Genomic DNA, 16189 nt, shown 5'->3' with positions numbered 1-16189 from the left:
CAAAGCAAAGCACAGCTGCGTTTGACATGTGCGTTATGAATAATGACGGGTTGTGATGATCCTTAGTGGGTAGCAACACACAAGGGTTCACTCTGTGTGCAACAACAAAGACCTCAGCTGTGACTTAGAGCACAGGAAGCGCCCCGTTGAGACACAGACACGTCCTGTTAAAACGAGCGTTGTAATGGAGGAGCTCTTCAGCAGACAGAGGAGACGGGCCAGGTGGTCACTCCTCCCACCGTTTATGATTACAGTCTGTAATCTGCCTGCAGCAGATGTTTCTACATCCACTACAGCATGGCGCCACTGTGAGGATAATGGAGAAGGAGAATGTGTTGATAAAGTAAGCTTGAGTCATGGTTTTGCCTTTTGTGGAGTTGAGCTGAGCGTGCATTCAGTTGTTGTTGCATCAGAGTAAAGATACATCAGTACATGTACTTAATGCTGCTGTTTATTTAAAGTACCGTTGTGTTTTTACAAAATGAGGAGAGAGAGCCGTGGAGTGACTGGTGACGGTGGGCTCATTTACCCTTCTGGCCATCAGGCTGCACGGAAACAGCTTATTGTTTATTTTATAGTTTAATTTATTGTGATTTTTGTAAAAGGTCTTATTTGTGCTCTCCCATGCTGAATATATGTAATAGAAATGTGTGTGACAAGATGCAGACATGTAAACATGTTTAAATCTGATTGAAATATACATTTTCTTGAAGCTTTTCAGTGCAAAAATGGACTTTTACATTACATTTTTTATTCAGAATTACAAAAAACACAGTGCACATTAAGATATTGTATTGCGGCGCGTTGGTGTGCTAACACAGACATGCAGATTGTTGGCAAGTGAGTGTGTGAGTGTGAGGCCCATACATTCACTAACTTGTAGATGTGGAGGCAGCGATGACTGATTTCCTGTGGGTGTCTTTGTTTTCCCTCGCACCACGAGAACTTTGCTCTGCCTCATTTCCAACAACTGGAGCAATGTGTTTTCCAGCCTTATACTGCTGCAAAAGTCCACATCTGCTCGTCTGAGCTGTGCCTCCTGTTTACTGTTGGACCCACTGAGCATGCTAATCCAATGTCCGGTTGCTACTGTACACCTCCTGTGGGGCGTGGATGCTAATTCTGCTTGTTTGTGGTCAAATGGATTAAAAAAGCACCAGAGTGATTTGTAACCCGCTCTCACTCCTAACCTGCGGCGTGCACACCTGCATGCACAGCAAACAGTGAACCGCAGCACCATTGGGGGGCAGCAAAGCCAAAGACTGCGACACCAGCTTCTCCTTTGACATGTTGGGAGACGGAACCGGGTGGAGATGAGGAGGGTGGGAACAGGAGCGAGGGGTAGAAGAAGAGAAGAGAGAGAGCTGCCTAAAGGGGTACAAAGCACATTTACTCTCATCAAGTCCTGTTACCAGAGTGTCTCCTGATGCATTTACAAAACAGGCAGTCACAGATACTACAGTAAAGCCCAGAGAGGGTACGCTTCAATCTGATGCTAAGCAGTGTTCTGTATTCTTCTCCCCCTTTTCCCCCCCAAAAGTCAGTTTGTCAGGGAACTCTCCCCCCTGCTGCCGGGGGAGGTCTGGAGTCTTGTCAATTTCTCAGCTGGTCGAACACTGAAGGCTTGATTTCCTCTAAGTGTTCTCTCTCTCTCTCTCTCTCTCTCTCTTGCTCTTTCTGTGTGTGTGTGAGAGAGAAAAAGCGAGAGAATGAAATGAGACAGAGCCGGGAGATGGATGCAGCACATCCCCTCCCTCTTCTGCATGGCGTGCCAGAATGACAGTCAGTGTTTACGTAACCCACCACGGCTCCTAAGCACACATATAATTACAAATGGGGATTAGGGAGCAACAGCATAATGTTCTAAGCAGCGAAAAAACTGAAAGGAACAGATTGTTTTAAAGTGCAGGAGGATCTGTTCTTCTTCTGGGTAAACATTGTCGAACAAATGCCTGTCGCTCCATCGCTGCCTCTGTGGCTTTTTCAACAATGAAGTCAAGAGTTTGTGCTCCTCTCTCCCTCTCTCTCTACTACATCAGCCCTTTCTGGATCTGAACTGTGGAGCCGAGTGGCGTCGGGCGCTACTGACATGCTGTTCCAGCAAAGGAAGACGACGGTCAGCTCGCCATGAGTCTGTCTTCAGGAAACACCATCTTTAATGGCAGGCGACTCAAATCCCCTCCCTGGGAGACGAGAGGAGAAGACATTTCGCTCTGTATTTCCTCTGCAGCTGGCATCCATGATAATTCAAATGCAATCTACATGACCTCCAATCACTGAGGACCTTCTCTCTGCTAAACCACCGTCTCAGCAAATGGAGAGGGGAAGAATAAGAGGATAGTCAAATCAGGATGAATATATTTCAGGGCAGAAAATACGGCGCAGGATTGTGTCTGAAGCCGAACCGCAGAACTCGGCTGGAAAAACACGCGACACGCTTGATAATGCAGAAGATAATAAACTCATTATTCTACTCGATTCCACGATTATTCAACAGCGGGCAGCAGATAAGTGTTAAAAGACACATGGAACAACGCAGAGATGAGGAGAGAATAGAGGTTGCCTGTTTTTCCTTGTTGGGACTGAGAAGTGTATATATTTAAAAAAAAATGCAGACACAGGTATTTTCTACACCCAGCACGATACAAGCACGCTTCAGCTTCAAATGAAATAGGATTACTTTAGCATGCTTCCTTAGGCTGCAACACTGCAAAACAAGTCCAACACATGCAGACACACAATCTCACAGCTCACAGTGTGCGTCAAGGTGTGTATCTCTGCAGCTACGTTTCAGAAGCTGCAAAAAAATGTAAAATAGAGTCACGTAAGAGACATTCACTTCAATGCCAAAACTACAATATTCAATATAATATTACATTTGCGTGGTAGTTTTTTGTTCACATGTAAATGGTGCTTCTATACTGAAGGCCTTTCTCTCTGGTGACTCTCTGCACTGCCTTCTGACGGCAGCAGGTATCTGCTCCATCTGGAAGATCTTAAACCTTGTGCACCCAGCATCAGGCTGTTGTAAACTAAACACATAGTTTGACATGCAGCGTCACTGACTGGCTGCTGTATTTGATGAGTTGGGAGTGAAACAGGTTGGTCATGATGTGGTTTGCTCTTGGATTCAAAGAAGTGAAAGTAGTGAATGTGATTGGCCATGATTGGCCTGCATGATAATAATAGTATTACACTAATAATGCTTTCTTTGGATCCCCACCTCGTGGGCGCCTGGGAGCCTGGCCACGAAATTATCAAAAGTGTGTTTGGCACGCTCCCAACGTGGCGACGCGCAGCCGCCTGTGAACATTTGAACGACACAATGGTTGATTGTGATTGGATAAAGGTCCAACACGTTAGTCGCCATAGACTTAGACTCACAGCCTACGTTCTATGACTAATATCTGATGTTACCTTCATGGCACCTGAAAGTGGGGGGACATAAAGTGCTGTTGTCCCCTCTATGCTTTCAGAGGCTCAGCAGGCACATAACATGTCAAGCAATGTGTCAGAGCACCTTGACACATCTATTCTAAACTTAGCAGTCACTGTGACATCAGAAACGGTGTGAATGACACCTTGCAAAACAAGGACGTACAAATATATATATTCTTTTTGCATGGAAAATATTATATATATATATATATATATATATATATATATATATATATATATATATATATATTATATAGGCTTGTCAATCATATGTATTTTTAGTTACAAACCTAAAACACAAAGTGAACATCGTCTGTGTTGAGAAAACAAGACAGGTGATTTAACACGTTGAATAAATGCATGATGGAGTGGCATCGTCTCACTAGTCACTGACATTCCTCGACATATAATTGTCACACTAAAACGAGTATGATATAATAGCATTATTGTAATGGTGAGCTGCTGATGCTTCAAACCAACCACCTGCAGTGCACCACAGAGGCACCACAGAGGCAGAGGGAGCTACATGAGACATGACATTAGCTACATGAGCCACATTAGCTACATGAGCCACATTAGCTACATGAGCCACAATAGCTACACAAGCCACATTAGCTACATGAGCCACATTAGTTGCGTGAGCTACATGAGCCACATGATCTACATGAGCTACATGAGCTATATGAGCTACATGAGTCACATTAGTTACATGGGCTACATTAGCTACATGAGCTACATGAGCCACATTAGTTACATGAGCTACATGAGCCACATGAGCTACATGAGCTACATGAGCTATATGAGCTACATGAGTCACATTAGCTACATGAGCCACAGCTACATGAGCCACATGAGCTACATGAGCTACATGAGCCACATAAGCTACATGAGCTACACGAGCTACACGAGTTACACGAGCTACACAAGTTACATGAGCTACATCAGCCACATGAGCTACATGAGCCACATGGGCTACATGAGCTACATGAGCTACATGAGCTACATGGGCTACATGAGCCACATGGGCTACATGAGCTACATGAGCCACATGGGCTACATGAGCTACATGAGCATATGAGGTACATGAGCCACATGAGCCACATGAGCTACATGAGCTATATGAGCTACATGAGTCACATTAGCTACATGAGCCACAGCTACATGAGCCACATGAGCTACATGAGCTACATGAGCCACATGAGCTACATGAGCTACACGAGCTACACGAGTTACACGAGCTACACAAGTTACATGAGCTACATCAGCCACATAAGCTAATAGCATTATTGTAATGGTGAGCTGCTGATGCTTCAAACCAACCACCTGCAGTGCACCACAGAGGCACCACAGAGGCAGAGGGAGCTACATGAGACATGACATTAGCTACATGAGCCACATTAGCTACATGAGCCACATTAGCTACATGAGCCACAATAGCTACACAAGCCACATTAGCTACATGAGCCACATTAGTTGCGTGAGCTACATGAGCCACATGATCTACATGAGCTACATGAGCTATATGAGCTACATGAGTCACATTAGTTACATGGGCTACATTAGCTACATGAGCTACATGAGCCACATTAGTTACATGAGCTACATGAGCCACATGAGCTACATGAGCTACATGAGCTATATGAGCTACATGAGTCACATTAGCTACATGAGCCACAGCTACATGAGCCACATGAGCTACATGAGCTACATGAGCCACATGAGCTACATGAGCTACACGAGCTACACGAGTTACACGAGCTACACAAGTTACATGAGCTACATCAGCCACATGAGCTACATGAGCCACATGGGCTACATGAGCTACATGAGCTACATGAGCTACATGGGCTACATGAGCCACATGGGCTACATGAGCTACATGAGCCACATGGGCTACATGAGCTACATGAGCATATGAGGTACATGAGCCACATGAGCCACATGAGCTACATGAGCTACATGAGCATATGAGGTACATGAGCCACATGAGCCACATGAGCTACATGGGCTTCATGAGCTACATGAGCAACATGAGTTACATGAGCATATGAGCATATGAGCTACATGAGCCACATGAGCCACATGAGCTACATGAGCATATGAGCTACATGAGCCACATGAGCCACATGAGCTACATGAGCATATGAGCCACATGAGCCACATGAGCCACATGAGCCACATGAGCTACATGAGCCACATGAGCCACATGAGCTACATGAGCCACATGAGCCACATGAGCTACATGAGCATATGAGCCACATGAGCCACATGAGCTACATGAGCATATGAGCCACATGAGCCACATGAGCCACATGAGCCACATGAGCTACATGAGCATATGAGCCACATGAGCCACATGAGCCACATGAGCTACATGAGCCACATGAGCCACATGAGCTACATGAGCATATGAGCCACATGAGCCACATGAGCTACATGAGCATATGAGCTACATGAGCCACATGAGCCACATGAGCTACATGAGCCACATGAGCTACATGAGCATATGAGCTACATGAGCCACATGAGCCACATGAGCTACATGAGCATATGAGCTACATGAGCTACATGAGCATATGAGCTACATGAGCCACATGAGCTACATGAGCATATGAGCTACATGAGCCACATGAGCCACATGAGCTACATGAGCCACATGAGCTACATGAGCATATGAGCTACATGAGCCACATGAGCCACATGAGCTACATGAGCATATGAGCTACATGAGCTACATGAGCATATGAGCTACATGAGCCACATGAGCCACATGAGCTACATGAGCTACATTAGCTACATGGGCTTCATGGTGCAAGTCAGTCACCACGTCAACAGCCAGGGAGCCTGTACTGTCGGTCTGTGTATCAAAAGCTCAACCTACATTTCACAGCAAAAGAAGATACAGTTAAACCCAATCCATCACATGTATATTTTACTTAATCCACTATATAAATGTATAGGTTATACTGCTGTTAAATATCCATGCAACAGGCTTTAAGGACTGTCCTGCTTTACGAGGCTGATTGTTCAATTCTTCTTCGCTTTTGTATTTTCCACCTCACTGTCTTTTCTGCATTTTCCTCGTCCGCTCCCTTATCCTGTGTATGCACTAGGTGAGCCCTGGCCTGTTATTCAGGGCAGACCTTGAAGCGTCATGTCCGCAGAGATAAATGTCCCAGCAAAAGGTGCTCATCACCAGTTTGCAGCGAGAGAGTGGGCTGGGATAACTCGTGTGCCAGAGTTACAGTTTAGTGGGGAATGAGATGAGGGGTAGGTTAACTATTTATCTATCATCCTTCCTTAAAAAGAAAGGGAACTGAAGACATAAACATATAGTATTTCCATCAATTCAGCTGTCTGGTAGTGAGGCAAGAGGGAGATGAAACCATTTCCACTTGACAGAGCTGAATGCTTAATCATGATTGCTCAGCTTCCAGAGACATCCTAACCCCTCCTCCTCTGCGTGGGTATCTACTGCATGATAACACAGGAGAAGTACCTGGACTCCGACAGATGCACACTTATCAACCTGGACGGGATGTTTTTCTATTCACTGTTACACAGAAGCTTCATGCTGCATGAATCAACTCATCCTGTCAAACAGAAATATGACAGCGCCACACACATTCACGAACTGATGATCATCTTTTAACAATCATAAAAGCACCGGAGCTCTCAAGCTCCATCGTACTTCTTCACTTCTTCTGGTCTAAACGCCAGCACCTGCTTCAGGTACTCCATTATGTTTTTACTGGTCCTGTGTAATGTGTTCCCAATATATACATCTTCACATATAAAATGTGAAATATTGATTCCCCTTTCTGCAGATTGACATACGATAAGGTTAACCAGTATTTAGGTTGAGGCAACTAAACCAAATGCGTAGATACCAGGATATATATATATATATATATATATATATATATATATATATATATATATATATATATATATATATATATATATATATATATATATATATATATTTATATATATATATATATATATATATATATATATATATATATATATATTTATATATATATATATATATATATATATATATATATATCCTGCATAGTCTTTCAGAGAGATCTCATCCTACTTTCACCATATAATGCATCATAAAAGTGATAATAAAAGAATATAATTACAACTCTGGGCTTTACAACACACTATGATCTTTTTTTAAAGAGTGAGTGAACAGCATTTATGAAGTATTATAATACTTATTTCTGCCCTGTGTACCCATAATGCCTCCATACTGTCTAATCATTCAATTACTTTGCACACCACAATGCCTGTAGGTCCTTTAGTTAATCATAGACTGTGCTTATGAAGCCTGTTTGTCCCACCTTGATGAAACATTAAGGTCAATACTTTGGCATTGTTATTCTTTACAGGTTGGTAGTGCAGCAGTGTAAAGCTCGGTCATGACGCTCTCTCCTTCAGATTTATGATACTACTTCTCTTGTCCTTTGCAGTTGGAAAAAAGTATGTCTGCCACCACAGATAAGTAGTAACTAGTAAATCATCTGCAAAAAGCACTGCATTTTCCACTTCTCAAGCATCATGCAAAAATAAGCGGGGATAATATTATGGGTTAGAAGATTCCTTGTAGAAAGGTGGCGGTCATCAACGTCATCCAATCTCTGCTCTGCCATTACAACCTATGATTAAACTGTAAAAGCCACATGGCAACCTATTATTTCACTGCCACCATGGACATGGAGCAAAATGAGCAGGTAATTGCATGATGTGTGTGTGTGTGTGTGTGTGTGTGTGTGTGTGTTTTTACCTTTATGAGAACCGCTGTGATTGATTAAGATCTGTGTGAATTTAGGCAGGAAGGTAATGATACTTTTCTAAATGCTAGTATAAGGAACATGACCCATTCCAAAATCCTTACGATTATTTGATCAATCAAATAATATTTTATATTTTGATTGATTTGATATTAAATTGAATAAAAAAAAACACACTTCCAGCCTCCAGCTCAGGCCCAGAGCATCACTGGATCCTGTGAACACAGGCACTTACTGTACTGGGGCGGTGGCATCTTGTCAGAGAAAATACAATATGCATTAGACACAATCCAATCTGTCCCCAGTGGATTGGTGTGTGTGTGTGTGTGTGTGTGTGTGTGTGTGTGTTGATCCAGCAGAAAGACAGAAAGAGGAGCGCCTCAGTGGGACGGCCAGGCGCTGGGCTGGCACAGCGTCAGACACACACACTTCATTACAGGCCTATTTACCTGATTAACTGGGCTACTTTATCAGCTGCACAGCACTCGGCAACACGCGGCTGTCAGCAACACCCCGGCTCCCCTCCCACACCCACACCAGTAGACCCACATGCGGTTTACAAACACAAAGCTTGACTCACTGACTGTTTGAATGGATGAGTGGCTCGCTCAGTCCAGGCCTGGACTTCAAATGCAGCCCCCTGTAGCCTCAAATGAATCCCGCCTCTTGCAAGTTCGACTCAAATACGACCTGAATGATCTGTTGCACTCGAGTTTTCCTCATGGGGATAACATTTGGGTAACCCCTTCATGTGATGAAATGTAACAATCAAAAGGGAATGAAGCCTTGAGCTGCCTCCCAAAGAGGAGAGAGAGGACAAGCCCATCTTCAAACATTATCATTACAGGAGGGTAATGATCTCCTTTCTCTTTGCTCTTTGTGGAACTGACTGCAGGCTATTTGAGAGAAAAATCATTTTCCAGCATCACTTTTTAAAGTACTACTCCGAAAACTAAACCTGTACGCCTGATTCAACCCAATTAGACAAGTCCCACGCAGATGAAGTTACAGAAATAACCTTTGCACACGTTACCAAATGAGTAAAGCTCAGCGCAGCAGGAGAAAAATAAACACAGGTTACAGAAACACAAGCAATACATATTAGTTCCACAAGCCTTATTATCTGAGGCCGTGTAAGAGCAGAAATGTGTCCTGAAGCCATGTAAATACATGTGCATAGTATATTTAAAGCAGGCAGCTCCTCTCCTGTCCTCTCCGTGTGTGTGTGTTTGTGTGTGTGTGTGTGTGTGTGTGTGTGTGTGTGTGTGTGCCTGCTGGGGCTGCACCGAGCCAAAGCTGCCTTATCGCAATTCAAATCACAGGCAGATAGGCTTTTTGGCAGGGCTACGCTCCCGGTCCCAACCCAAAGAGGGGGGTCAATCAGGACCAGGGCCAGGGCCCCGCATCCGACACCGACATGGGGCATTGGCACCGCCTGGCTAGTACGAACACACACACACTCACACACACATTAGCAGCCATACAAAAAGCATTCTCAGGTGATTGATGCAAAGATACACAGGGTGCAGACACAGGAACATATGTTGGCATGTGATGATATTCATTGCTTTTTCACATCATATTCAAAATATGCACTTCCACAAAACACACACACACACACACACACAGCGGCTGGCTCCCATGCTGGCACTACATCTGTTGGTGTGATAGCACGGCAGACCTCTGATCTGATCACAGGTGCTGTCGTGTCTCATGGGCGGAGTTAAAGAAGACATGCCAACCAGAGGGAGAATGTGAGGCAGAGGAGGAGAGAGATAAACAGGGAGATGCATGAAGTTAAAGAAAGAGAGAGATGTTAAGACAGCGAATGAAAAGGAGATGCAGAGCAAGGGGGGGAAAGCAGACAAGAGACAGAAATGATGTGTAAACTGAAGCCGGCACAGATAGCAGGCAGGAAAAAGACAGACAGCAGCGCTATTGTCTGCTAGCTGTCGCCTGGTAGGATCTTTCATCTCCTAAAATATCTGTCAGATTGTATTTTCGTTCTGGCAAACAGAGCAAGAGCACTGCTAGCTGTTTAGCTGTTTTAGCTCCCAGTGGAAAAGAAGAAATTACACAGAGCAACGTGCTCCGCTCCACACAAATATGATGAAATCATCTGGAGAATTTAAATTCTGATGATTCCATTATTTGAGTTCCAAAAATACCATTTAACGGAAATGCGCTGAAACCTCACCCAGCTTTCACAACTTGTAAAAAAACAACCGGGTACATGAGGAGGACGGTCTGCTGTGAGATGTGCTCTCCGTAAAGTCACCAAAAACACGCTTCATATTCACTTCAATACAGTGGGACTAATAGCAATATGTTTTTATACCAAAAGTGATTTGAAGGCAGTTACAACACTTTCTAATCAACTATTTGAGCATTGTATAATACAGCTTGGTTTAATCGTGAGATCACAACGAAAGTCTCTAAATTTCACATTACTTATTTAGAGTTTTCATATTTTATTTATTGAAGTGTTCCTTTATAAATTCTGCAAATTGCCTCTCCCAACATGTAGGTCTAAATTATTTTCAAAGCCTTCTGTACAAGGCCAGGAATATAAATGTAGAGGAGAAATGGAAAAATGATTATTTCTTTTTGTTGGCTCAAAAGTATTCAAATATATATATATGTATATATATGCTCTGTAAAGTCTGTATTGGAATAAGCCAATTAAATACCCACCGTGTATAATTTGTCATTTCTGAAGGAGAACTTTGACAAAGTCTCAGAAATGACTTCAGTGTATTAAATGTTTTCAGGTCCTTACAAATCACAGACAATTACAGTTGTATTTAAATAAACAACTTAAAAATCAAACATAGAGGCTGCAGTAGAGTAGCCTATTGCTTCCTGAAGAATACATGTATGCATGTTACAGACTTGTTTCAAACTTGTTTCAGGCACACAGGAAGTGACCAAAAAAACCTGAGCAGCAAAAGCTAAGCATCTTAAAAGTGAACTTTACGGCATGCCACTTGTATTGGATTGCCTTATATTGTACAGGTGTGCCTAATAAAACGGCTGATATGGAGATAACCTGGGTTTGGCAGATAAAAGAGCTCTTTACAGTTCGAAATGATGCAATGTGAAATGCATCCCAAGATAATCCATCTCCAGTAAATAACAGCACAATTAAAGTGTGTGCTGAACTCAACAAACAGTTTGAACAAAGACAGAAAAAGAGCGTATTTACATTCTGGAGCATGACGTCAGCAGCAAAGGCCAATCATTGTAATGTAAATGCGTAACCTTTGTTCGGCTCCCGGGGAGAGGGCTGATCTCCATCATTTCACCCCGTGTCTCATCGCACCAGCACCCGCTCTGTTCCGGCGTATAGCGCGCTCCAGAAGATCAATAGCAAGTGCCATGTGTGAGTACATCCCAGTGGCTGTTTGATTTAGTCGCTACGGAGCTCCAGAGGCGGCTTAAAAGCACGGAGGAGAGGGGAAATAAACGATTCTACCAGCATGACTAATACAATTCCATTCCTTCCAAAGTGTTGCAAATTCTTTTTGTGAAAAGAAAGAAAACACCACATCGTTTCAAGCTCAACATTTCCAATCAGAGCCATTTCTTCATCTCAAGGGCGAACGTTTCCGAGGCAGAGAAGAATTCGCTTCCACAACATTCCGCGCTGAACTGGAATCTGAGTAATCGTTAGAGAATGGAGATGCTAATGGAATCACACTAATTGTAATTCAGTTTGCAACATCCAGACCTTGTGCTATCCGCAGATGATGTTGTCCCTCTGGTTTACTCAGACGTGACCTCCCATTTGCAGACTCAGGGTCAAACGGTGAGAATGATGGCAGCAGAGCTCTGGAAGGCGCTGCTGAAATAAAGCAGGTTGAACAACGGTAACAGGAACGGCACCGAGGGCTGAGTCACTGTGGTGGAGAGCAGGCGGGAATGCTTTGGGTCTAAAGGACGGTGCCACTAAGAAATGATACAGATAACACCGCTGTGTATACTTTATGGTACTTTGATGGAAAGGAAAGGAAAGCCGTCAGTATTGATAAACGGATCGATTCATTCATTATTTGATCTACAAAATGTAAGAAATGAACAACAATCTCATCTAAAACATTGCTACAATTATGAGAAGCTAACCAACGGGTTTATTTTATAGTTTAAGAAGCACAGGTTTCACTACGTAACTCAGTGGTTTTCTGTCACGCCCCACTTTGGAGGAAGACAAATGTTCGCGCCCCACCGCCCCAACAACATTGTAGTAAAATAGTCCAACTTTTTGTGACTCCTCCATCCGTGCTTTTTCAAATAATAGAATAAAGAAAATTGAAATCCCTTTCAAGTAAACCAGATTGCTCCATCAACATGTGCAATCACTTTGTTAGAACAATGCAAATAAAGTTCTATCAGTGAAAAACATTACTTATTACTTATTGTGGCGGCAAATAACCTGTTTTGCACTGAATATATTTTCAAAATAATAACAATAACGTTCAACATAAGTGCAAAACAAAATGAGTGCATGTGTGATTAATTACTAAGGATGGTAACATGCAGAGAATCACTTCCCCACTAAGGGATTAATAAAGGATGATATAAAAATACAAAAATTACATATACATTTTTTTTTTTTAATTTTGTATTCTTTTTGTAATACCTCCGCGCCCCACTAGAGGGTCGCGCCCCACATTTTGAACCACTGACCTAACTGTACATAAAGTAGAGCAGCAGGTCCTCCACAGTTAATGATGTCTCCTACAGATGTCGAGCAGAGAACAAAAACTACTTGGTTCAATGTAGGAAAAGATCATGTTTGGGCTCAAATAAGTATTTGAGTAAAACAACAAAGTGTGTTCCTTATCTGAGGCGTGAGTTTAAGTTTCACACACAGCGGCCTCCTGAGTCAAAGTGTTTGTTTGACTCATCCATCCACCCGACCTCCTCCCTCTGCAGACTGCTGTTCTTTACACTTCACTTAATTTGAAGCAATGTGAAATGGGAAAAAATGAATAAATAAGGTAACTAGGAGGGATGTTGCTGCTCAGCAAACCTCAAACCTCAAAGTAACAACCTACGGCTCAACGGACTGAAGCCCAGCCAGGAGCTGCAGGGCTGACCTGGGGTCTGCAGAGACGGGACCGCTCAGATCGATAGGAAGAAGAATGAGGGAATGGAGCGTTGGGGACATGACAACGTGTTGTTTTTGTGGGTAGAAGGTCAGAGAGTGTTTCTCCGGCAGTGCACCGCCATCTTTTCCCCTTTGTGCTGATGCACCCTGTTAGGACGGGGTTAACTCCATCTCACTGCAAGTTTAGCTCGTTCACAACATGTCCTCTACATCACATACATTCTACATGAGCTTAATCATTTAAGGTACATTATGGAGACAAGAGGGACCCGTCTCCACACAGCCTTTCCTGATCCTGCTTTAATCATCAACAACACCATATCTCATCTCTCTGGCCTCCTATAGTCACGATCTATTCTCCAGACACTCATTATTCCTCCTACAAGTATGTTTCTCTGCACACCTCGAGTTCTGAGGAGAGTACTTAAAGCCCTGTACTGAACGCCGGGAAAATCTCAGTAAAATAGTGAAGCAGTGAAGGACAATCTGAACATCCTGTCCCGCAGCTCGGAGGGTCCTATCTCTGCCGACTCATAAAAGCTTAATGCGCCCAAGCTCTTCAAATCCAGACGAGGAGAGACCGATTCACCAGCAGAGAAGTTCAATGTCCCTGCAGAACTTTCCCCAAGGCGGAAACAGGCTTCACTTTTCCACAGCCACTTGGCGGAACAGTGAAATCCTATTAAATCTTTCAGCAAAGCGTCCATAAATATTGTGAGGGAAGCGTCCCAAGTCTGCTAAGACAGAAGCGCTGTCCACTTTGCTGGAGTAGCTGCTGTTAGCAGACAGGCTACAAAACCACCTTCAGGATGCCGCAAAGGATACAGCAGCTTTGTAATAACTAGTGTGAACATCCTGCATCTTGTGCCCTACACACATATTGATAGAAAGTAAAACAGCACTGCACTGACCAAATAGATTTCTCAGCACATAAAAGGAGTACAGCTGCTGTGCCCTCTTTAAAAAGTCCTTTACAAAGAAAAAACAAAATCAATACGCCTTCTGACAAACCCAATAAGATTTTAAAATGATCACAATAAAAGAGAGCACACATTCACCGGAGAGATTAACGATGGGAAGAGGGCTCACCTCTCTCACAGGTGCTGTCCCAGAAGCCGGTCCCGGTGCAGTCGCAGACGAAGCGGTTCCATCCCTCCTTGCAGGCGCCGTTGTTCTTGCAGGGGTTGCTGTCGCACTGCTTCCCCGTCACCTTGCTGCACGAGGACTTGATGCCGGTCACGTTCTGGGCCTGAGCGATCTGCCGGATGTCCTTGCTGCGCCCGTCGATGAACAGGTCTCGGACGCAGCCCACGTAGCCGTAGTTCAGCATGGCGGTCCAGAGCTCGGTGGGGAGCACCAGGCCGGCCCGGCTGTCAGGAAGACCCCCCAGGTAAAGGTCCCCCTCCAGGTCCAAGATCTCGTTCTCCCCGCTGGCTGTGAAAGGGGATCGGCGGCTGTTGACTGAGATGATGCCTGGAGGAAGAGGAAGACAATGTTACGATATGCAATAATGTGGATGTGTACATGTCATCTAGTCAGGGTTCATACACATTCTGACCAATGGATTCCATGACTTTAACCTGTTGAGCCCTAGGGTCCACCCAATCGGGGGACCCTTTTATATCAAGAAAATCAAGAAAAAATCATGGTATAAATCCCTCCCCCCCAAAAAACAAACATGGTAGGTATCAAATTAAACATAAAAATCAGGGCTACAATAATATATAATCCCAATGTACAACCTCTAAACACAACTCAAACAATAAATAAGTTTAGGGGTTAGGGTTAGGGTTATTAGGGTTATTAGGGTTATTAGGGTTAGGAGGGTTAGGGCTTATAGGTTATAGGTTATAGGCTTATTTATATAGATGCCTTTATGTGCCTGTATGTATGCCTGCTTATATTTTGAGTCATTCTTTTAAAAGCACATTAATTATTTCAAACTCAGCGTAAATGAACGACATGAACACATGAATATAACACATTTACATGACTTTTACTAAACTTTTTGGATTTTTTTTTTTTTCAAGGACTTTTCCAGGCCTGGAAATAAACATTTATAAATTCCATGATTTTTCCATGTTTTCCATGAGTGTGAGAACCCTGTCTAACAAGCCTGCTGGGAGGCGGAGACACTGCCATCTTTGGCTCGCTGGTGGAAAACAGAACTTGTTTCCAAATAATGACATTTTAAGACTGAACAGATATTATATTCTCAAACTATTTGTGTGACTGACAGACCCTTGACACAGGTTAAAGACATACTTTTGGGTAATTTTGCAACAGAAGGCTCTGAGGAATCGGCAAAGCTGCAAAAAGAGGCCGACACAAATATCTGAACCTTTGTCTGTGGTCTGAGTCCGTGGAGGTGCAAACCTATTTGAGTACTCTATAACTCTATTTGAGTCATAAATATGACACAATAGGCCAGGAAAACATAAATCAGTCAGGGAAGAAACTTACTTGCTCCCAGCAAAAATCCAAGGTCAAAAGCGCCCCGAGGCCTCACAGTGGATACTAATAACACATTTATAGGGTTGTTCCATGGGGCAGTTTCATATGTCTGTTTCTGAACGTGAAACATCCACTTTAGTTTAGTTGTCAGCTCGAGTAGCAGCCGGCTTCGTGCTCAGAGAACGTTTTTGCGTCACGTCTACTAGCATTTCCCCCGTCAGAAGATGTTCCTCAGACGGAGAGATTCCAGCTGAGATCTTTGTGGACAAGGAATTGAATTCACTTGCAACTCCTATTAACATTTCACTCAAGACACCAGCGTGATTACGCCTGTTCTTAACCATCCCTCAGTCTGGCGTCCGTATATCTCTCATTCCTCTTT

At 43.4% G+C, this 16189-nt stretch overlaps 1 protein-coding gene across 1 annotated transcript in view; it reads right to left on the bottom strand.

Annotated features, from left to right (window-relative positions):
* The window catches only part of nrxn3b (neurexin 3b), a gene marked incomplete at both ends in the record, with an annotated part of 259523 nt that overhangs the window by 166403 nt on the left and 76931 nt on the right, over positions 1 to 16189 (bottom strand). Inside the window, one exon of the mRNA XM_079216198.1 lies at positions 14443 to 14826. Within this exon, the coding sequence (XP_079072324.1) occupies positions 14443 to 14826 (384 nt within the window). The remainder of the gene's footprint in view (positions 1 to 14442; positions 14827 to 16189) is intronic.

This window comes from Taurulus bubalis, assembly GCF_910589615.1.
Source record: "Taurulus bubalis genome assembly, chromosome: 3".
NCBI classification, from domain to species: domain Eukaryota; kingdom Metazoa; phylum Chordata; class Actinopteri; order Perciformes; family Cottidae; genus Taurulus; species Taurulus bubalis.
The sequence above is the reverse complement of the archived record's forward strand: the minus strand, read 5'-3'. Positions and strand labels throughout refer to the sequence as shown.